General features: G+C 43.1%; 1 protein-coding gene across 2 annotated transcripts in view; it reads left to right on the forward strand.

The window, feature by feature from the left end:
* grm7 (glutamate metabotropic receptor 7) overlaps nt 1–22,567 on the forward strand; it is a 119,430-nt gene extending 96,863 nt beyond the window's left edge. For both annotated transcript variants that reach the window (XM_061761222.1, XM_061761300.1), the window contains exons 8-10: nt 1,145–2,080; nt 14,450–14,702; nt 21,551–22,567. In XM_061761222.1, coding sequence (XP_061617206.1) covers nt 1,145–2,080; nt 14,450–14,702; nt 21,551–21,600 — 1,239 coding nt within the window. In that variant the 3' untranslated portion in view covers nt 21,601–22,567. The remainder of the gene's footprint in view (nt 1–1,144; nt 2,081–14,449; nt 14,703–21,550) is intronic.
* The last annotated feature ends 2,351 nt before the right edge of the window (nt 22,568–24,918 follow it).

Consider the following 24,918-nt stretch of genomic DNA (forward strand, 5'->3'; position numbering starts at 1 on the left):
CCTGCCTTGCCTCCCTGCTTCCCTGCAATTGGGTCCACCATGTTCTTGCCTTGCGTTACTCGCCTTCGCCCTAACCACGTACGTGACACTATCAATGCTTTCGTTAGCTCATCTATGGTGTTTTGCTTTGTCTGTTAGCATCAAGCTAGCCGGCTTTCGTATAAGGCAAAGTTATGAAGTTGTTTTAAATACACATGTAATTCTAATAAACAGCATGAAGCCTCTTCTTTTTTTTTATTGAAAGAATTGTTCACTGTCTTCCAAACCGCTGCTTGTTATGAAGTGAGTTCACAGCAAAAAATCAGCCAACCGACGGCTCGCATATTGAAAAACTTGGAAGTCGGAGCACTTGTCAGTCAAGACACGACTGTGCATTACTGTATGTCGCCTTTTTTCTTATTTGTTCATCATATGATATATATATATATGGGTATCACTGTTAAATTCCAGTTCATTTTTAGTCAGGTTTATTCTCACATGCCACAGCTCTGGCTTTACTTTTAATCTCGTAATACTTTTGCAACCAGTGAAACTTTGGAGCAAGTATACTCTCACTATAAATGAGCAACTCATCTCAAAGCGCCGTCAAAGTAAGTTTACGATCATAAATTTTTTAAATCTCCCTGACCAGATAAAATAACCCTTTTTCATTGTGTTTTCGACTTTTAGAGTTTAGATAATGGCCTCTCTGGTTCGAATTTTTAAAAAAGCGCTGCGCCAGCTCTGCAAAGACGAAAGAAGACATTTGCAACCCTTCATATTTCACACCTCACTTGCTCCTTTATTAGAACAGGTTTATGGCATTTCTCATTATTTTTTATCTAATGAACAAAAGTACTCTGTTGCCACGGTTATCACGATTAACATTGAGTACAAGAGAAGTCTCTTGACTGTGGTGCAATAGAAACAGATGCTACTTTTGCCCTGTACTAATGATGAGTTATGTAAGTCATGATGAATCACGGTGGTGGTTGTGGGTTCGAATCTTAACTCTGGCCTTTCTGTGCAGAGTTGACTACTCTTCCTATGCTTGTGTGGGTTCTATTTCTTACATTTTTTACTTTCTGTGGGTGTCTCGGCCGGGTCTCGATGCATTTGCTGTTCATGTCTAACCGTCTTATCCTGTTTCACTTCACTCTTGCAGCTGGAGGAGCTTCAGTGGCACAACGGGGAGCAGGAGGTGCCCATCTCGGTGTGCAGTCTGCCATGTAAGACCGGCGAGAGAAAGAAGAGGGTCAAAGGGATGCCGTGCTGCTGGCACTGTGAGCTCTGTGACGGATACCAGTACCAGTATGACGAAACCTCCTGCAAACTGTGCGTGTACAACATGAGGCCCAACCCCAACAGGACTGCCTGTCAGGCCATTCCTATCACCAAACTGGAGTGGCATTCCCCCTGGGCCGTCATCCCCGTCTTCCTGGCCATGCTGGGCATCATCGCCACCATTTTCGTCATGGCCACGTTCGTTCGCTACAACGACACGCCCATCGTGCGCGCCTCTGGCCGAGAGCTGAGCTACGTGCTCTTGACCGGCATCTTCCTGTGCTACATCATCACCTTCCTCATGATCGCCAAGCCCGACGTAGGCGTGTGCGCCTTCAGGAGGATCTTCCTGGGTCTGGGCATGTGCATCAGCTACGCAGCGCTGCTCACCAAGACCAACCGCATCTACCGGATCTTTGAGCAAGGCAAGCAGACGGTCACTGCCCCGCGCTTCATCAGCCCCACCTCGCAGATCGCCATAACTTCCAGTCTGATCTGCGTGCAGCTGCTGGGCGTGCTGGTGTGGTTCGCCGTGGACCCTCCCAACACCATTATTGACTATGATGAGCAGAAAACAATTAACCCCATGTTGGCCCGTGGCGTGCTCAAGTGCGACATAACAGACCTCCAGATCATCTGCTCGCTGGGCTACAGCATCCTGCTGATGGTGACCTGCACCATCTACGCCATCAAGACGAGAGATGTTCCCGAAGACTTCAACGAAGCCAAGCCCATCGGCTTCACCATGTACACCACCTGCATAGTCTGGCTGGCTTTCATACCCATTTTCTTTGGCACGGCCCAGTCTGCTGAGAAGGTGAGTCATTGACTCTCCTCTGTCTGTGTCACTGCCCTTTGCTTTGTCTCACTGTCTCCTTCAACTCATATATTCCCAGTCAGCCCTTCAGCCCTCTTTTTATCTTGTTTGAACACACACGCACACACACACACGCATGCATATTTCTGAGACACCGTATGATAAACAGCACACGCAGAGCACCTCGCACACTCATTTCACGACTGTATAACTTATGGGCTCATTTGCGTTTGAGTTCTCATCGCGCCGTTTTGCATGGGAACACACACTTGCCCAAACGCAGACAAAAATAAGCACGCGGAGGCGGAGGAAGGTTTGCTGTTAGGGACCAGAATCCCAAAATGCCCGAGGAGTGATGCGAATGGGGTGTCGGCAGCTCCAGATGCCATTATCTCAGCTCTCACGCCGAGGGCTGCGTTTATACTATTATGCAGCATTCTGGGAAGGCAGACAAGCAGGTGTAGGAAGAGGAGGATGAGGAACAAGTAGAGAAGGAAGGCAGGGAGGAAGTTGGGGGGGGGGGGGGTGGGGGGGTAAACAGAGGTTTGATTCGACACATTCCATCTCTTGACAGCTGCACTCTAGCCAACGAAACCATTTGACATTGGGCGCTCCCGGAGTTGATTGAGAATATGACATTTTGACCTTCTGTACGAGTGACTGCTTATCTGGTCGGCAGCCGCTGGAATACAGATGCATTCATCAGGGGGGCTCATGATATGTGCGTGTTGCTCGCCGACATTTGTGCACAAAACAGAGTGGAGGGGAAGTTTTCCCTTGGCAGAATATCAATGCTGACAGGAAAGCGTTACTTATGGCGAACCTTTGGAGAATCATGCCACTTGATAGCTGTCCTACTGAGCAACTGCTTGAGATGGATCAGAAACTGATTTTCCTCATCTCAATTTGGCGCTGATTTCATAGACGAATTACACCCTCAGCAGCGATTAGGAGTTCATTATGTTTCTCACAGAGAGTAGCGAGGCACTAATGTGTTTTCCTTTCCTCTTATGCAGTTAACTCCTCCTTTGCCTGTCAGTTCACACCACAGAGTTCTAGTTTAATGGCCTCTGTGGCTGGATGTCTGCTTGCTCCCTGGTCGCAGATAGTGAGAAGTGCCTTTGCATGTAAGCAGCCACTGCAGCAGCAGCAGCAGTGTAGTTAAGGAGCTGCGCTACCTTATTCATTTTTCACCTCTTGCCAATGTTTTCAGCACAAGCAAGCATATTCTTTTTTGGAACTGTAGGTCTTAAAATACAGTGGTGCAACTTGCGGGTTTTGTGAGCAGTTGTTCGACCGTTTTTGTTGTTGTTGTTTGTTTTGTTTGTTTGTTTGTTTTTTGCTTCAACTTGCGAGCACTTTAGCAAGTAGTGAATAATTCTTCAAAAAAGAGGCTTGAAGCTGTTTATTGTCACTCACAGTTGAAGTTTACTATCGAACTAAACATAAAACTAACGCAGTTGCACTTTGTGTATTAAAATAAACACACAGCTTAGCCTTTTAGTTTGCTTGCTTTTCTAATGGTAATTAGCATTTATATTGCAGTGCTATAACCCTTTAAGCAATGAATTGAACACAAACAGTGCAGCAAGATATGTAGAAAGACCTAACAGTACTCACAGTCATATATTTTTTATCCTCTGCAATGAATGACTAATATGAGTGCTGTACTGATTAGATACTCCAGGTACACCAGAAAGAGCAGCACAATGGCCATTCAATTGATGCAGTGTGACAAAAAAAGTTTTTTAAAATTCTTTTTAATTTGATGACGTTACTATGTATGTTTTCATAAAGCACGATATCACGGAATAAATTAAACTGGTACTTGTATCTCAAGGCACCAATGTAATAAAAATGAGAAGAAGAAAAAACAGCATGCATGTGCAATGACAGCATGGAGCTGACTTAGATTCAGGAAATATTTCTCGTTTTTTTTCGTGGAATCTGTCATGGAAATGAAATGATCTGTTATGGAAAAAAAATAAAGAATGAGAAATGAAATATTTACAGATTACACAAGATATCATGATGTCCGTCTGCTGTGTACAGTGGTATTGTCCACAGCACATTTTCTGTTATAGTCTGATGTCCTTATTTTCCACACCTGCGACAGCTCCCGTTTTTGCTCCCCGCCTTTGTTTGACTCATTTAAACTCATGACTCAAGTCATGTGAATACAGCAACAAATGATCAGAGTGCATCCCTCCCTCCCCCTTCCGTGCACCTGCTACTCAGCACATTCAGCTAATGATGCTGAGAATCACCAGCATCCCAAATCAGCTGACTCAGACTTTTGGCAGAAATAAAACTCCAGGCCTGGATTTCAGAAACTTTGGTCAACAACAATATCGGCGACTATCCTGGTAAAATAAAATAAAAAACGGCATAGAGCTGAGTCGGTGAAGTACAGTAAATGTAAGATGCTGTGCGTTCAGTGCGATGATTCTCCTCATCTTTGACCACAGAACACAGCCACATTCCTCTGCAGCGTGATGATACACTCCCACCCCCAGGCGCAGAGTCCTCCGACTGAAACTCCCATTAGAGACGGTCACGAAAGAAAAGAGAGAGCGAGAGGCTCGTGTCATGAAACTGTACATTCTTGGAAACATGTCGCAAAACCTCTCAGGTGCTTCATGTGCCCCACGTGACTTCAAGACAGTCACAGCTACTGAGTATCATTAGGAATAGGTCTTCCTACTTCTGTAGTAAAAAAAAAAAAAAACATGTTAATTGTTCTTTTGTTTTACTGGGGCACTATTGTGGCCACATTCTAGCTAATAATCTTATTTGTTGTACCGTTTTTTTCCCCCCCCATGCAGTCTGTAAAACTTTTCATGCAAAATGGAACTAAGTGTATGCCTTTTATTTCGAAAATAGGTTAACATCCCCCAAGATGACAAAACTCAAGAGGATGATGACACTATTTTTCATTTAGCATTTAAACCAGCATATACAATATGATTACAACAAAATGCTGTTTTTTTTTTTTTAAGCAAATGCTCGGGTCTGAATTTAAAAGTAGTGAATTGCCTAAAGTTACTGGTAAGATATATAGAGGGTAAAGCGGCATTTTGTGTTATTAAATTAGATACATTTATTGTGGTATGTACCTTACTACCCTCCACTTCAAGAGCTTCGTCCCAAAAAAAAGTAGGCATCAAAAAAGGATAATAATGTTCATTGATTGATGTTGAGTGACAATTTTAGACAGTTATTAACAGATCAAATTAAGAGATTTTCCTATGAGCCGAATTTCAATCTGTTCTTTTAGGGCCTTGCTCACCAATCAGGGGAACAATTCTGGAGTGTTTTTTGTTTTTTTCTTTTCCATTTTGCTCTCATGTCGCTTAAGAGTGTTTCTGGAGTAAAATATTAATTAGTGCGGGCCATTTTCTTCTTAAATGAATGTGGCCCATTGTTCTGTTGAAATAGCCTCCAGCCTTCAACCCAGATGTGAAAATCTAAACTCAGCTTTAATGCGAGCAAAGTGAAATTTGAGCGGATAATCATGAAGCATACAGTGAAACGCTGCCATGCAAGCGTAACAACACGCAGCAGTCTAATCACTGACAAGACACTCATCTGGCTTAAAAGCAAGTTTGCACCCTCAAGTCACTGACAGTGGTGTCACATGTAATTAGCAATTCCGTACAAATGAAGGCAGAATGGAGCTTGAAAATAATAACGCCTGTCCAATGAAGTTTTTTGACTGGACTTGTGATGTGTGTATGCTGAGAAAGTTGCTGCTTTCATTGTTTGTCTTTATCACTCAGTCTTAAAAAGAAAAAAAAATCGTTTAATATTGTTGCTGACATCTGATCTGAATTGAACTCCGGATAAACAAAATAGGACCCTGCTTTAGTTTAAAATTGACTTACTTAAAAATAGCATTCTGTAATATTGTACTTTATAAAACTATACATTAATCTTCTTCTTCTTCTTTTCCTTTCGGCTTGTCCCGTTAGGGGTCGCCACAGCGCGTCATCCTTTTCCATGAGAGCCTATCTCCTGCATCCTCCTCTCGAACACCAACTGCCATCATGTCTTCCCTCACGACATCCATCAACCTTCTCTTTGGTCTTCCTCTAGCTCTCTTGCCTGGCAGCTCCATCGTCATCATCCTTCTACCAATATACTCACTCTCTCTCCTCTGGACGTGTCCAAACCATTGAAGTCTGCTCTCTCTAACTTTGTCTCCAAAACATCGAACCTTGGCTGTCCCTCTGATGAGCTCATTTCTAATTTTATCCAACCTGGTCACTCCGAGAGCGAACCTCAACATCTTCATTTCCGCCACCTCCAGCTCTGCTTCCTGTTTTCTCTTCAGTGCCACTGTCTCTAATCCATACATCATGGCTGGCCTCACCACTGTTTTATAAACTTTGCCCTTCATCCTAGCAGAGACTCTTCTGTCACATAACACACCTGACACCTTCCTCCACCCGTTCCAACCTGCTTGGACCCGTTTCTTCACTTCCTGACCACACTCACCATTGCTCTGGACGGTTGACCCCAAGTATTTAAAGTCCTCTACCCTTGCCATCTCTTCTCCCTGTAGCCTCATTCTTCCCCCACCACTCCTCTCATTCATAGCACATATATTCTGTTTTACTTCGGCTAATCTTCATTCCTCTTCTTTCCAGTGCATGCCTCCATCTTTCTAACTGTTCCTCCAGCTGCTCCCTGCTTTCACTGCAGATCACAATGTCATCTGCAAACATCATGGTCCACGGGGATTCCAGTCTAACCTCATCTGTCAGCCTATCCATCACCACTGCAAAAAGGAAGGGGCTCAGGGCTGATCCCTGATGCAGTCCCACGTCCACCTTAAATTCTTCTGTCACACCGACAGTACAGCTCACCGCTGTTCTGCTGCCCTCGTACATGTCCTGTATTATTCTAACATACTTCTCTGCCACTCCAGACTTCCGCATGCAGTACCACAGTTCCTCTCTGGGTACTCTGTCATAGGCTTTCTCTAGATCTACAAAGACACAATGTAGCTCCTTCTGACCTTCTCTGTACTTTTCCATCAACATCCTCAAGGCAAATAATGCATCTGTGGTACTCTTTCTAGGCATGAAACCATACTGTTGCTCGCAAATACTCACTTCTGTCCTGAGTCTAGCCTCCACTACTCTTTCCCATAACTTCATTGTGTGGCTCATCAACTTTATTCCTCTATAGTTGCCACAGCTCTGCACGTCACCTTTGTTCTTAAAAATGGGCACCAGTACACTTTTCCTCCATTCCTCAGGCATCTTCTCACGCACTAGAATTCTATTGAACAAGCTGGTCAAAAACTCTACAGCCACCTCTCCTAGATGCTTCCATACCTCCACAGGAATGTCATCAGGACCAACTGCCTTTCCATTTTTCATTCTCTTTAATGCCTTTCTAACTTCCCCCTTACTAATCATTGCCACTTCCTGGTCCACCACACTTGCCTCTTCTACTCTCCCTTCTCTATCATTTTCCTCATTCATCAACTCCTCGAAGTATTCTTTCCATCTACCTAGCACACTGCTGGCACCAGTCAACATATTTCCATCTCTATCCTTAATCACCCTAACCTGCTGCACATCCTTCCCATCTCTATCCCTCTGTCTGGCCAGCCTGTATAGATCCTTTTCTCCTTCTTTAGTGTCCAACCTGCCATACATGTCATCATATGCCTCTTGTTTTGCCTTTGCCACCTCTACCTTTGCCCTGTGTCGCATCTCAATGTATTCCTTTCGCCTCTCCTCGGTCCTCTCAGTGTCCCACTTCTTCTTAGCTAACCGTTTTCCTTGTATGATTTCCTGTACTGTGAGGTTCCACCACCAAGTCTCCTTCTCTCCTTTCCTGCCAGAAGATACACCAAGTACTCTCCTGCCTGCTTCTCTGATCACCTTGGCTGCAGTAGTCCAGTCTTCTGGAAGCTCTTCCCGTCCACCGAGAGCCTGTATCACCTCTTCCCGAAAAGCTGCACAACACTCGTCCTGTCTCAGCTTCCACCACATGGTTCTCTTCTCTGCCTTTGTCTTCCTAATTTTCCTCCCCACCACCAGAGTCATCTTACACACCACCATCCTATGCTGTCTAGCCACACTCTCCCCTACCACTACCTTACAGTTGGTAACCTCCTTCAGATTACATCGTCTGCACAAGATGTAATCCACCTGTGTGCTTCTACCTCCGCTCTTGTAGGTCACCCTATGTTCGTGCCTCTTCTGGAAAAAAGTGTTCACTACAGCCATTTTGCATCCTTGTTGCAAAGTCTACCACCATCTGTCCCTCCAAGTTCCTTTCCTGGATACCGTACTTACCCATCACTTCTTCGTCACCCTTATTACCTTCACCAACATGTCCATTACAATCTGCACCAATTACGACTCTCTCTCTGTCTGGGATGCTCAGAACTACATCATCTAGCTCCTTCCAGAATTTCTCTTTCACCTCTAGGTCACATCCTACCTGTGGGGCATAGCCACTAATCACATTACACATAACACCCTCAATTTCAAATTTCAGCCTCATCACTCGATCTGATACTCTTTTCACCTCCAAGACATTCTTAGCCAACTCTTCTTTTAAAATAACCCCGACTCCATTTCTCTTCCCATCTACACCATGGTAAAATAATTTAAACCCTGCCCCTAAACTTCTAGCCTTACTGCCTTTCCACCTGGTCTCCTGGACACACAATATATCAACCTTTCTCCTAATCATCATGTCAACCAACTCCCGGGATTTTCCTGTCATAGTCCCAACATTCAAAGTCCCCACATTCAGTTCTAGGCTCTGTGTTTTCCTCTTCTCTTTCTGCCGAAGAACCCGCTTTCCACCTCTTCTTCTTCTTCTTCTTTGACTTCGACTTCGACCCACAGTAGCTGAATTTCCAACAGCGCCCTGCAGGTTGACGGCGCCGGTGGCGGACGTTGTTAACCCGGGCCACGACCGATCCGGTATGGAATTCTTTGGATGAACGCTCATATTTGTTTGGCAAGGTTTTAAGCCGGATGCCCTTCCTGACGCAACCCTCTGCATTTATCCGGGCTTGGGACCGGCCTACAGTTTGCACTGACTTGTGCCCCCCATAGGGCTGCATTAAAACTATACATTAATGATATAATTATATGGAATGTAAATAAATGTGTTTTTATTCAATTCAATGGACATTGTGCTGCTTCTTCTGATGTCCAAACCTTAGCCACCTGGCGGCAGTATAATACATCCATCCATCCATCCATTTTCTGAGCCGCTTCTCCTCACTAGGGTCGCGGGCGTGTAGGAGCCTATCCCAGCTATCATCGGGCAGGAGGCGGGGTACACCCTGAACTGGTTGCCAGCCAATCGCAGGGCACATACAAACAAAGACCCATTCGCACTCACATTCACACCTATGGGCAATTTAGAGTTGGCCATTAACCTACCATGCATGTTTTTGGGATGTGGGAGGAAACCGGAGTGCCTGGAGAAAACCCACGTAGGCAAAGGGAGTACATACAAACTCCACACAGGCGGGGCCGGGGATTGAACCCCACTCCTCAGTACTGTGAGGCAGACGTTGGTCGTTCTTCATAGAGGATAAAGAATATATGCCTGTTAGTATTGTATTATATCTATACATGTGTTGCGCCACTGTTGCAATATCAGTTGTTTGAACTAGGCTTAGAGGCACAGCTATGTGCTTATTTTAAATACACAACTTGTAATTCTCTTTGTTTTATGTTTAGTTTGAAAATAAACTCCAACTGGAGTGGCATTAAACAACTTGAAGCCTCTCTTTTGAAGAAACTCTTCACTATCTGTGGTTTCCAATGTTTTCCCTCATCCTGCAGCAATGTAAATTTTATAAGCTCTCACCTTGAAAGGATGAACACATTTTCCCCCAAAAAAAATTTGCATTACACATTTCTATTCACCGTAACCCTGAAGTCTTCAGAGTTATCCTGCAAATGTTTTTCTTCAACATGTTAAAAAAAACAACAACAACCTCCTGTTTTCCATTAGTGGATCCAGGACCTTGCTTAAAAGTTCAGGACACAACCTCCAGTCATCCCTCAGTAACAAAATATAAATTATTTCCCAAGTCAAAGAAATTGATTAAACACTCCCCAATCCATATAGTATTTATCTCCTCTAAAATGATGATTACAACAAATTAATGCTATATCTTAACCCCTTTATGAAAAGAAGTGCATCCTTTACCATGTGTGTTTCTCTCTGGAAGTCCCCAAAATTCAGACCTTCATTGACGAGCCAGAGCGGATTCAGGCTTTGCAGCACATAGTCAGAAAGAGTTATTCATGGCACGAGCCAGGCTAGAAAGTAGGCCAGCCCCAACAACAAAAGACATGCAGGTAGTTGAGAGGAAACCGAAATCCCCCGGATACATTATTGAAGGCGTTGTGCGGCTGGGCAGAGACCATCCAGATTTGATTGTCATTTACTGAATCAAGTCCTCATCACTGTGTGCATCCATGCTACTCAACCATAGCCTACTAAATTGCCTTTGCACTAAATGTATCCCTGGTGGCTATAATTATGAGAATTACCCTCAACGGCTTTATATCTAAAAAGTCGTTTGTTGTGGCTGGATTTTGCGTTTGGGCTTGTCAATGAGATGTAACGTTCGAAAAGCGGTCGCTTGATTCCTGATGAGAGCGTTAATAAATCATTACCGCGGCTATAAATAGAGAGTTGCCGAGCAGCTGTGAAAATGACTTCATGTATTTATTTATGTTAAAGCAACAGGAATTAATTATGGATGTTTTGTGACATTTGAGGGGTGGGTGAGAGGGTGATCAAATTGGGTCAAGCTCAAACGAAGGCGCAATGGTGGTGATTAGAGCCACAAAGACAATTGCACGACCGTGTTGTTTTATGCGTGCGTGTCTGCCGTATAAGAGGGCACGACAGCCTGCATTGCTACACTTTCTCCTTTAGTGTTTTCCTTGGTTGTGATGAATGTGAGCGAACACCTAATGCTTGCCAGCAAACTGCCGCACGGTCAATAAATCAGCCGTAAAAGGGTCATTGTTGCGACGTCGGCGGTATCAAAATCTCATTAAAAGCTTCTTCCAGTCATGTTGCACTGCACATGAAATTGTGTAGTGTTGCTATGGATACCAGCTACAACTAAACATAGAAACACAAGGTGGGGAATGTCCTTATGCCATGCGCATGCAGTGGTTTTATTGGTCACCCTAATGTTTCATAAGAAACTCTCATAAAAATTACACATTGGTACAGCTCTGTAGAACAGCATGCACACAGATCATTGAGATACTCATGTGGTTGCTAATGCGTGGTGTGCAGAGAAGCAGGAAGGGATGAAGAGTGTCTGCGTGTGTGTTGTGTGTATTAGCGGCATGATGATCTCGAATCTGAATTATTGGTGAAGATCAGAAAACAAAAGCAAAGGCGGCTATGTAAATGGGCTGGCGTCCTGTTAAAGAAATTACCATTAGTCATGCTGTTTACAAAAAAAACTCTATGCAAATAATGGCATTGCTTCATTTCCTTCCGTCAGTGAGTCCGTCTCGCCGCCCTGCAGATCCGCGGTGGTAGTTAATGTGTTTACAGTGCCATCCGCCTACCAGCGGCAGACTGAATGTCAGCACAAGTGGCGTATGATGCTTTTAAAATGCCGTAGATTAGTCGCAGTGCTTCCCGACCAGGGTGCCGTGAGAGATCATAAAATTATTGTTTATTGATTACAACTATGTCTTTGTTCACCTATGTATGCCAGTGACGTATACTGGTGCCTTGGGGTGCGTGTTTATTTCATTCCGTGACCACATTCGCATCTCAACTCATCCATCCTCATTGAAATCAATGGAAAAGTCATTAATCGATTCCGAAAAATAAAAGTGTTAATATTTAATGTAATTAAACATTTTGTACATCATGATTAATTTATTCTGACTCCTTGTGATGTGTGTGACTTGGCCACTGGGGGCAGTACAATAGAGTCATGAAGACACAAACGAAAAAGACTTTCACAACTGCTGTAAGTGATTCAGTAAACTGCAGTAATGTTTGTCGCTTTTTGCAAAGGAGACAGAAGATTGTCATATTGTCTGTCTACATGTGTCAATGCACATTCAAATAGCTGTTGCTAAAGGGCTATGACACCGCAACCATCGATGCTATTTGTTAGCCCGTCTATGGCATTTTGCATTGTGTGTTAGGCTGTAAGCCAGCAAAAAGCAAAGTTGTGGGGTGGTTTTTAAATAAAGTGTGTAATTCTGTTTTATGTTTAGTTTGACAGTAAATAATACAGCACTCGTATTCAAAGGAAAAAAAATCCTCTGACGAACGACGACGTAAATTGGGTCACTCGTATCTCAAGGCACCGGTGGAAAGTGAAAGGCAGGGCAACTAAAAGCTTTTCCATTACATGGCAAAAGGTGTAATAAACCTGTTGCTATTCATACAACAGGATCGGTCATAGCTTTGTGTTCAATTGAACTGGTCCACATTTCACTTCACACTAAGTCAATTTGTGGATGAATTATTTTATTTTTTTTTGGGGTGATGTGCTGGGCAATTTTTGTTGGTCTCTTGCCTCAATAAAGTTTGGGAAACACTCGATTAGCGATGTGCTCCTGAAACAACAATGTCCCCTCCTGTAGTGATTCTCTTGAAGACCCTAAAAAAAACATATATAATAGACAGTTAAACAAATGCGTGATGTGGCTTACGTAAGATCACAATTGCAAGTGGAGAATGTGAAAGGTGTTATGTAAGTGAGGCGGCATGTCACGGAGGAATGTAAGCGCGCGCCACACATCAGTGGCCATCTCCTGAATGATCTTAACACGTATCGCGCTGAAAGCTTTTCACAGGCGGCTGCGGAAGACAAATGAACACAGTCAAAAATGCAGAGAGCGTTGCCAAGCCATTCAATGCAGTCGTGGTCGCACGCAGTGGAATGTGGTAGCTCAGACGCGTTACGTCGATACGGTGGAGGCTCCAGAGGCCGGACGTGAAGGGAAACTTGAGGTGGAAGGACTTGGCCCGGGGTCTATCAATCTCGTCAGAAGTGGGAGTGTCGGGCGTGCCAGTGGGAAGAAGGCTGTATAGATGAAATCATGTGACTCTTCAACGGTTGACATTTATGTCCTTGGACCGCCTTTGTCTCAGGTTTGCAGCCGCAGGTAGAATTGGATGAGGGTGCACAGTGATTAATTGCTTTTCTTCCACGCAGACAGTAGCGGCAAAAGGCAAACCACCGACACATCTTATATCACGGTCTGATTATCAACATATGACTTCATTTGACAATTACAGCCACAACATTAGGTACCCCTGGGGAATCAAGGGCTGCATAAAACTTTACAAAGATAAAGCTTTTAATTTATCACTGTGTTAATTATTGTGGTCATAGTGGTGTACAAACGCTCTGCATTATACTTTGGTTACCTTGAGCTACAGCAATGATTTGATGCAGTGCACTTCTGTGCCACTACCAATTGAAACCACAATAAACATTGTTATGTGACTATTTCTCAGTGTCAATCCAAATTGAGCATGATTAGGTGTCTAATGTTGTGGCTAGTCAGTGTACTATGTACTGTATGTACTCTGGAACTCTCCCCCCCTACATATAAAACAGTCAGACTCCATCAGATTATTCAAATCCCAACTCAAAACTCACCTGTTCAAACTGGCATATTCCGTTTCGCTAGTCACTCAGCATGTTTTTATGTTAATGTTCTGTTTTATTCGTTTTTTTTAATTTTTTTTAATCTTTTATGCTTGTATCCTCTGTAAGGTGACCTAGGGTGGCACTTCCAAATAAAATGTACAATGTTGTATTATTATAATGATACGGGTTGCATGACTGGTTTCACAAAAGATAGATTTCAAACTACAAACTACGAGTTTTCCCCATCACTGTGGGCCAGGCGATCAACCAACACGTCTACAAAGAGATCCTGCCGTGTTTGCTTCATTCAGTGCTCGAGAAGAGGTGAGACTTGTGGCAGGACAACCCACGGCTTCTTCACCATGACCGTGCGCCTGCTCACAATGCCGTAAACATCTGACAGTTCACCCGACCTGGCTCCATGAGAACATTTTCCTCTTTCCCAAGATCAAGGGTGTCATCGAGGGGACACGTTTTGAAGACATGGATGACATCTAGGTTATCGTCTTCAGCGCCTTGTGTCTTAGATTTTCTTTGATTCTTAGTATTTTTTTCCCTTATGTTTTTTTTCTAGCCATCGTTGAACTTCTTTTGCATCATCAAGCCCAAAACAAAAGTTCGAATCACACCCAAAAAAAAGCAATTCAGCCCCATTACCTACTAGTTGTCCTCACTTAAACTTTTTTTTTTCTTCTTTTTCTTTGCCCATGTGTGCTTCCTTCTAGCTCTACATCCAGACGACAACACTGACCATCTCCATGAACCTCAGTGCCTCAGTAGCACTGGGCATGCTCTACATGCCCAAGGTGTACATCATTATCTTCCACCCTGAGCTCAACGTACAGAAGAGGAAACGTAGCTTCAAGGCGGTAGTCACGGCCGCTACCATGTCGTCACGGTTGTCACAGAAGCCCAGTGAGAGACCCAATGGAGAAGCCAAGACTGAGCTGTGTGAGAACCCCGCTGCTGACCCCATGAGTGAGTAAACCTTATATCATGTCAACGAATCACAAAGCTATACAGTATATGGTGGAAGCATTCATACATGAGCTAAACGCTGCGATAAACCTGACAGGTATATCTTCCTTTCATTGACAAAGCTTATATTGTTGAACTTCGAGGAAATGTCATACCATCTACATTTATATCTGTGCTGTTGAGGTTTTTAAATGGTTTCCCCTAGAGGGTAAAGTGATATGTCTTTCTGCTACTTCCCCTATCTTTCTGAGACTTCCTTTCTTGCACTTGGAAATCCCATTTGGCCAATTTAATTGGTTGTGTGCCCGGGTAAAAAGTATGTTTAATGCCTATAGAACAGGGAATCAGTTATCTCCAAGACCTTTAACCCGACTGTGCTAGAGGAAGAGGCAGGACGGAGAGATTTGAAGAAGAATAAGGGTTCTATCAAGGGAGTGGAAGGGGATAATCCGTCTACAGAGCAGAGAAATGTTACTCAGACCTCCACGCTCTGACTCAACATTATCAGAATGATTATTTAGGTTCGGGTATTAGTGTGTGGGTGTGTGTGGTCGAAATACACTATTGGGACACATGTAATGAATTAACTTCTTAATTACCAATTATTTAACCTTCTTAGACACATTGGATGATTAGTTTTATTGTATTGAATTTTGTGGGAAATTGGAGGAAAGCCCTTTTCAGTTCCAGCATGATTGTGGCCAAAGTGCACCAGAGGTGGGGGGAGTCGAGTCTCATGACTTGACTCAAGTTGGACTCGAGTTGCAATTTTAGGACATACGACTTGCTTGGCAAAAACTTATGAATTACTCCACTTGACTTTGACTTAGCATTCATGAGATGCAACTTGACTTTGACTTGAACTCCATGACTTGACAAATCATACTGTTTAAATTTGGAAATCTGAATTTTCAATATAGTGTACCTTTTGTTTTATTATTTTATGTGTCGTGCACACGGTAAACTTGGCAACCCTGTCACCAATATGCTATGAGACTAAAGATGAGGCCACCTCACTGTGCAAGTATCACAGCTGGAGCTCGAAAGATGATTACTTTTGGATTCAAGGATTTGCTTTTTGATGAAGTCAGTGATAAAGGCAATAGCAACATGTAAGGTTTTGCAACTCAAAAGATAAGAGACACAGCATCCATGACGTATCCCGTCATCTGTCAGACGCAGGTAAGTTAGCTAGGTTAGCTTCACAGTTTAGCTCATTGATAGCTAGTCAAACATTAACTAAACGTCAAGTCAGTTGTGCATTTAAATGAGAAGACAAAGTGATAAACAATACAGAGACTGGGATCTGGAAACTATACAATTAAAAAAAACGTTGGCTTATGTTTTAGTGTAGACATGTATGCATAGACTTCACCTTAAGTAGGTTTTCTCATTTTGCTGCACATCCACCATATTTGATGTGGCAGGTCAACCTGTAAACTAAGGCAAGTATCAAAATCTCCCCATCATCATGTTCAATCACTAATATAAAGGGCAAAAAATAAATAAAATGCTAATTGATTACGCTGTCATTGACCCAAATGGTACAGGCACATCCCCGCCGCCAGCCTTCCCCATCAAAGTGTACCCCAACATGAGAAAATGCATCACAAAATGCTAATAACTGTGGTTACGTCATCTTCCTAAACTCTTTTTCAAAGGTCTAAGAGCCATTACTAATGCAACTGAAAAAAACAATTAACTGACGAGACAGTGTACTAGGCGGAAATTAATCTGGATGCAAATTAACCTTTGTGGCTGAGCACTTCCTACTGGAACGAAGCATTACAGCTACTATGTCGATTTTTGTACTAAACAGGGCAACCTATATGTATCTAACCTATTTTCATTGGTTTTTGTCCAGACTTTCAATCTTGAGGCGACATAATGCCGCACAGCTCCCGGTGAGGGATTTCTTTTAAATAACAGACCATGTGGGGTCTGACCATTAGCATTGTTTTGTAAAGAAAATGTAAAATTGACCAACATTGACCCGACAGAGATGATATGTAGTAATATGATGAGATGATTAGACATTTATATGATTTTCACAGTCGTCATAGCCCAGGGAAACCATAACCATGATATGGCTTGCGACGAAAATGAGTTTGACTCCCATGCAAATTGTCCATGGGTGTGAATGTGAGTGTGAATGGTTGTTTGTCTGTATGTGCCCTGTGATTGACTGGCGGCCAGTCCAGGGTGTAACAAGCGGAGCAGGAAATGGCAGTCTTGGGAAAGTTCATTTTCTACGCGAACGTTAAGTCACTTTTCAATTTCACTGTGTCATTTATGGAGGCAGCGGGAGTGGTGCTGCTCATAGTGCTGCTGTGAGTTGCATGCAAGTGGATCTTCACTTTTTTTTTTTTCCCCCCTCCAGGCATCCATCACATTTTGATGATGCAACGGCCGTGCGACTGTTGGTGGCTGCGGTTGCCAAATAATAAGGCATTTAATTTGCCAACAAAGCCGGGTTTTCTCCTGGAAGTCTAAGGGAACCTGGCACTCTTGAACGAAAATCAACTGCCGTTCAGAAATTGTTCACGGATGGCAGAATGAGCTCGTTCACAATAACTTTCCTCAGGCACAATACACCACGTTGGGTTCACATTCGCCCAAAATATGAACGAGTTCATTCAGTTTAGTTCATTGAACACGGGGAAATGGATGGATTAAAAACAGATGTCCAAAAAAATTTGTGCTCATACAGTATAATTTACTGTACATGCATCATTGTTTGGAGCAAGATGAGTGACAGCTCATGCAAATCACACGCATCACATGGGCCAAGTGCCGCCTCTCCTGCAACGCTTCTAATCACACGCAGCGATCAGGCACCCACAGGTGCACCAGCTCCTCAAAAAACCCTCTTTGAGTGATGTCTACACAATGACAGATGTTCCCTGGAATGTCTCCAAACGCCCAACAGTTGACATAGTCATCTGTCATGGGCCGAATGAGCTCGTTCATGTGTGTGTGTTTTTCATGAACGTGTGCACCAATGCGGTCAGTCGGAGAGTTGATACATCAAGACATAGAAATTGCACGTGCAGCCGATGAGACGATACATTCTCCGCAGGGGTGCTGGTGGGCCAAACCTCAGCATCTGTCACAGCAGAACATCAAAAGGCCCATAGCGGGTCATTTGGTCTGCAAGATGCCGTCCCACAAGTGCATCATGTCATCTGCTCTGTGAGCCTTTCACCCCCATGAATGTCTTCTCGCCTCATCTCTCCATCCTGCACCCTGTTCTCCCTATTGCCCTTTTTTTTCTTTTTTTTTTTGCTGCAGTGGAAGTGACATTTATTAATGGAGAATTAATGTGCATGACCGCCCCGAAACCTGAACTGTGGCTCCACCATCCCTGGAGACTGTCCGTCAATGCCTGTAACCATCAGAGCGCCAAATACCTCCCTTTCAGGGCCTGTCAGCCCTGGAGGAGATGACGCGGAGTGATTTATAGGATTATGAAGATGAGCAGTTCTGCAGATTTGCGCTGGTATTGATGTGGACTATAGCTTCACAGAAAAAGCAAGATTTGTCCATTTTGAAATGGTCATCATTCAATGTCCTCAATTTACGCAGTCCAATCACCATATAAATGAACCACAGCAAGTGTAATCCACTTTTTTTTCCCCAGCCATGTGAGTTACAAGGTCATGCCACCTTGTTACAGATATTTGTGGGAACTTTGGGAAGTAGGGGTTGAACCAATTAGTCAACTAGTCACATCGCTGTTTAAAGCTTGAAGTTGACGAACGTGTTTTGGGCATCTCGTCTTCCAATCAGCTAATTTACAGACTTACATCTCACCCAGTCCATTAAAATACGTCTTTACGTAAAACTAGTCTCTGGCGCAGAAAACTTTGGGGACCGCTGTACTGTGCTAGGAAAAAAACAAAACAAAAACAATGACATCATCGATTATTCGACTTATTCGATTCATCTTTCATCACATTATAGTGATCTTATTGTTATCTTTAGTCGTTCAACCCCTAATGGAAAACTAACTTACTCCACAGGAACATGTTAATTTTCATGAAACCTGTCAGATTTTTGCATCTGAATCCGACAAGAACTAAAGTGGCTGCCTGGCAAAATGCATTAGGAGCTTTGAATCCTCAATTGTTGTAATACTGCATCTGTTACTGAGCCAGGCTACCATAACCCCGTAAAAGCTAAACAAACATCCCTGATCCTTTTCAGGTCATGTTTATTTCATCAATACTGGAAGAAGAAGAAAAAGAAAAGGAGATAACATATAGAACACATAGGCTACTGTGCATCCAGTCTGTAGAAGATTATAAATATTAAAAGCAGAAAATACAAATTGACATACACTTTCTCTCAGAAAGGCTGGCTGGTGTTCCTGCTTATAGTTACTAGCAAAAGTATGTTGTACATGTGATGTTTTATTCATCATACAGCCCCAGACTACAAAATGCTGTAAAGGAATGGTACGACTTTAATTGCATATCCCAGGGGATTGGGGGTTGGTTACCATAGCAACATTAAAGCAGTAGAATGAGAATCTATCAGAATGTGTTTAATTAAGGCAGAATTAAGAAGGATGACAGACGTGAGCCTCGTTCACTGACTGAGTTTAGTGAAAAATCGAATCCCGCACGCCACCGCGGAACCTCCAAACTTAAATCCCTTCTATGTCGCAGAAGCCGTGACGAGTCGACGAGACCTCGGATGGAAGGACACACAAGCGCACGCTGTGGCGGCGAGGCGGGCGCTCCGCTACATTTGGCTACGTTTCCATGGCAATCCGCACGAGGAGCACATTGCTTGCCCTAGCGTTTGTTCGGTGCCCACTCGTGGAGTGTTTGTTTTTTCATTGCTAGTTAACGTGAAAATAGAAAGTGAGGCTTTTACACTGGGGCATTGGGAGTGGAAATGATACACGGGCCCAGAGCGCATTACTTGTGATTGCTCACAGCTGGTTAGAAGAATGCACCATACAGTTTGATACCAAAGCAGAAGGCGCATATTTGCTTGCAAATTTGAAGGATGGTTTTGTTTGGGCACTTCAGAGCTGCGACCTTCCTGTGTGGAGTTTGCATGTGTTTCCCTCCGTAGGGTTTGAACAACATATGATGATTTTTTTTTTGTCGACTTTAGTGTAATGTGATCAGTGTCAAGTCGAAGTCGATTTATCAATGACGGTCATTGATATTTTTTCAGCACAGTGCACTGGTTCCCAATGTTTTTTTGCACCACGGGCTGGTTTCACTTAAAGACATATTTGGACAGACAAAAATAGAAGCAAATAAGAAGAAACAATTAGAAATAAAACTCAACATTACACTGAATGTAGTTGTTGCAGTTAGTGGGAGCCCAGTGTATGTCTTTCTATTCATGTAGCCAGCTGGTCTCATCTTGGCAGGGCTGAACTAGCTAATATTTTCAGAATAAAGTTTTCTATTGATTAGCTCATCGATTATTTAAGTATTCGGATAAAAATTAATTTTGCTGTACATGTGAGATGCAGATATTCTTTTTGTCCTCTTGGGGTTCACCATCCTCACATTCTACTGTCGTATGTGTGACTTTGAGTGTCTATGGCTTTAAAAAGTGGGGCCTGGTATGGTGAGTGACGTGGGTGTCAGCGAATGAGAGTGCAGAGTTGCCTGGCTGTTAACTTGCTAACCCGTTAGCCAGTCTGCCTGTGACTTACTTGGCCCTAGTTGTCGGCAGCTCTTGAATGACTGTTCATATGCGTTTGTTTTCTTTCCATTTGTTCAATATGAAAGTGAACCTGCGGGTGTTTCTATTTTTTACCACTTGCGGGGACATTACAGTATGTTACCTTCACTGTTGGCAATTGTACACGTGCTGTTGTTGTACGTACACATTGTACCATAGCTTCTTTTTTAAGAGTGACAACTTTTTTCCACATGGAGTCGTACGTGCAATTCCAGTAACATTAGTCTGTGTGGAAAAATGAACATGTTGTAAGATGGGCCATTGTTGGCTGGCTCCAAAAGACTGAGCATTTCTCTGATTTCACTTTCCCTTTCACTTGTGCTTTTACTATATTTGAAGATAGACTCGCAACCAGTTACATTTTTGTAAATAGCATCGATACAGCTGTAAACATTGATGTCGTTACGATGCTGGTGTGTGTTGTATCAAACAATTTCTATCCTGAATAAAGTTCTTGTTAGTATAGTTTTTGTCTGTGCATATTAGATAACATTTTGGTGACGACGATGGATTTTCACTTGTTCCTCGCTGCCAGTCCCAATCGGGTACTGCTGGTATCAAGCTAGCACCGATCGGAAAAGCTGAAGCTAGTAAGGCTAACCGCTATTCTCATCCACCATGCTTATTTTCGTAATCTCGGACCTGCGCAGATTAACACTGTGTGGCCTTGTCGGCAGCACATTTCGCTGCTCCACAGAGCGTTATGGTCTGGCGACAGAAACAGATGGGCAAGTGGAAAGTCTGCGGTAAATTGGCCGATTGGAAGACGAGATGCAAGAAACAAATGATTGCCGATTAGTCGACTTCAAGTGTTAAACGTCAATGCGGAGGAGTAAGGTCAACTCGGCAACTAATCTCTTCACTCCTTGGTACTCCGGTTTCCTCCTGCATTCCAAAAACATGCATGTATGTTTACGAAAGACTCTAAATTTTCCTTAGGTGTGAATATGAGTGTAAATCATTGTTTGTTTGTATATGGCCCGCGATTGGCTGGCGATCAGTTCAGAGTCTCCCCCCACCTCTCGCCCAAAGTCAGCTGGGATATGCTCCTGCTGAGCCATGACCTAACATGATAGAAAATTGATGGATTTTGTTTTGACTTGCACACCATCAATCTTTTTCCTCTTCTTCTTTAGGTCAAGCCACCAAGAAGACATACGTGAATTACAACAACCTCAGGATCTGATGAGCTGGAGGATGAACGCTGCTTGCCTGTCATTTGTGATTGAAAAAGGGGGGGGGGGGTAAGCACCCGTCCTGCAGCACCCGTGCGTTCACCCAGGATGGCGGACTGCATCTCACCTCCATCCGGACTTGCCGAGACTAGCGGTGCTGTGGGCTGCTGCGACGGTTTCCTGTGTTGGTATTGACCCTAGCGCAGAACAAGCTGACCACTAAAAAGGGCCACGGTGAACAAAGGTATAAAGGACAGTGGATCTTCTTTCAAGATACTTTCTTTTACAATATCATTAAAGCCATATTCTCTTGGGGTTCCCATTATCTGATTTTTCTTCTGTATTGTTTCCAAGTGATTTTCTTCTGTGCCTCTATTGCTCCAAGTACATCAAATTACCTTGAACAGCGAGCTCTGCCACATACAGTATTTTGTTTTTCAGAAATCAACTTTAAAAAAAAAAATAAAAATAAAAAAAATCGAACCCACATGATGATTATATTTGAGTGATGGGCATTGTACGTATATTTTTTTTGTAAATATTTGAGAGTATTTTCATGTTTGGAGTACTAAAATAGATAAGCAGTCTGTGTTCAGTGGCATTTGGATGGTAATGACAAGCACCACAAAGTGTTGACTTTGCATGTGCCAATGTATGTCTGTTCTATTTGATGTAAGCAAAAAAAATAATAAAAATAAGAAATAAAATAAAGAAATAAAAGATAACAATAATGAGCTTCGGCACTCTCCTGCGCTTTGTTTTCTCGTATCAGAAATCATTAAAACGACAGAATATGGCTTTAATCTGTTGCTGGATTGACCCCTCTTGTATGTGAAAGCATGTTTGTTTTTGTAGCCTTTCCTTGTGCTCCCTCGCAATTGTGTGACAAGCAATCACAGCGGCCGTGCAAGTATGTTGTGATGTCTGTCAATTTATGAAGATGTAATAAATGAGTTTGTTATCTTTTCTACAACAAAAGTGCCACGGCATATCCCAGTTCTTGTGTGTGGGTTTCCAGTAAGACGGGCAGACTGATGTATGAAAAAGTGCTACTAATCACCGCAGCCTTTACGTAAACTGGTGCAAAATGTCACTGTCTCGTCCTCCCTCCAAACAGGACATGTTAGAAAGCCGAGGGAGCGGCGCTGTCATGCAGACGAGATGAGAGCCGGCGAAGGAAGGGAAAATCTACTCTCGTGCTCCTTTACTCCCCCCTTTGCTCTTTTCTGTCTCACCCCGTGTTCATCCCCCACTGCTGCGACTCCTCCTCTGTTCCAGCAGCCGTGTCAGATTGGTTTGTCCCTGCTGAAGTTCAACCTTTAGCAGCTAGGTTCCTCTCACTCTATTGCCTGCCTGAGAACATGTTTCTATTTCTAATATTGATTGATAGAAAAACATATAGAGAAAGTTCTAGCGCCTCCCTCTAGGCTTTTATTGGGGTTTTGATGTTATATACAGGACTGGACAACAGTCTTGGGCAATTAGCAACCCTACCTTTAGCTCATCATTCTCCTGCTATATCATGGTTCTTTGTTTGTGCCCCAACTACACTATGTTTTCTTAAATGGGATCCTGTTTTCTGGATTTTTTCAGTATACAGACTCGAGACACCGAGGCACTTTTTAGCAGTGTATTGGACAGGTGCTACTGTCAGCCACAGCTCACGCTCAGAGAGTCACACGCCACCTCACTAGGCCTCTAGACACTACAATACGTACCGCTACAGTATTTTCTATACATTTTATGTTGCATTTGTGTGTGTTCAAATACGTTCACAATGTTTTCAAAAAGCATTTTGATATGTTTAAATGTGTTTACAGCATGTGGGAAGGGTAAAACGATTTTAAAAAAAAATTCGTGGATTTCACAATATAGAAAGGAACATTGCATTTTTTTGTTGAGGAGATGAGGGCAACGCGCCCCCAGAAATGTCGGCCCCACATATCGCTCATACCAGAAACCGCTACTGCCCACAATAAACGAGGTTGACTTCATCCTAATATACGCAGTGCCTCAACTAGTAGCCAAGTGTGTCACATTCTTGAACAAATAAAAATCCCTCCCCAATTAGAAGCCAGAGTGAAGGTACTGTCTGTTTTTCTTGTTGCTTCTGTTTCTATTTGTAAAGCATCTCTTCTCCCTCCTGTGGGACCAGATGGTCTTTACTTCTTTGTCATTTTGGCTAACTTGCAGCCAAGAAAAATCCCCCTTGCTGTATGCCCAATTAGGACAAGTGTCTCCCACACAAAATTAATTGCCTGTGTCAGTGTCTTTGCAACTAGTCAGTGGGGGATGAGTGCAATTTAGATTTGCAGCGAAGCTTACTATCTCAAAGCGTTTTGGATGTTGTTAAAAGCAAATGGAGACACCATTTTTGAAATGCAGACGATGCTTGAAGAAGGCTTTTCCAGGAATGTTTAGATCCCCCAATAGCTACACCATTGTTTATTCCTGCTCCAAACTTACTTCTACGTAACGGCCCACCTGCTCCTCTTCAGCAGGACGCTGCTTCCCGGGGAAATCGCTGCAGGGGGACAACAAAGATGGAAAACTAATCATGGCGGACTAAAAGCAGAGCTCATTCCATCAGCAGCAAGACTTATTGTAAATGGTCCAAACTTTCAGGACTGCCAGTGCAACCTGATTACTCATGGAACTCATTTGAAGTCTATTTCGTACACGGCACGGACTAAAAGCTGTCTAGACACTTATAAAGTTGTCATATATGATATAAGAACTCTGCACTCTGTGTGACCCAGTTCTGGAGAGAAGGTGATGTGGTGGTCAAGCAGTGCCGTTGTGGCCATTTGTTTGCACGGTGACAGAGTTGTGGAGAAGGAAAACACACGTTTGAAAGTTGGTGCAAATTACACTTAACTAGCACTTACTGGCAGATAGTGAAAAATTATTCAAAAAAGAGACTTCAAGCTGTTGAGGTTTACTGAGAAACTAAACATAAAACAAAGAGATTTACACATTGTCTATTTAAAAACACGCAAATGCAGTAACTTTGTCACAAAGTCTGCTAGCTTCATGTTAATACATAATGGGGAATGCAACAGACGGGCTAACAAATAATACAGTCTCTACAACTGTTATAAGGCATCAAGCTACAGATATTTGAACACAAACAGTAGAGAAATACATGTAGAAAGGTGATATAACAATACTCATGCATATATTTGCAAAAAACATATTACTGCAGCTTACTGAGTCAGTCGTTGTGAGTCTTCTTCGTATATTATACTGCCCCCCTGGTGGCCAAGTCTCACACACCAGAAAGCCCTGCAACAAATTAATCATGACGCACATTTGGATTATTTAGTCAG

This window comes from Phyllopteryx taeniolatus, chromosome 1, assembly GCF_024500385.1.
Source record: "Phyllopteryx taeniolatus isolate TA_2022b chromosome 1, UOR_Ptae_1.2, whole genome shotgun sequence".
Classification (NCBI taxonomy): Eukaryota; Metazoa; Chordata; class Actinopteri; order Syngnathiformes; family Syngnathidae; genus Phyllopteryx; species Phyllopteryx taeniolatus.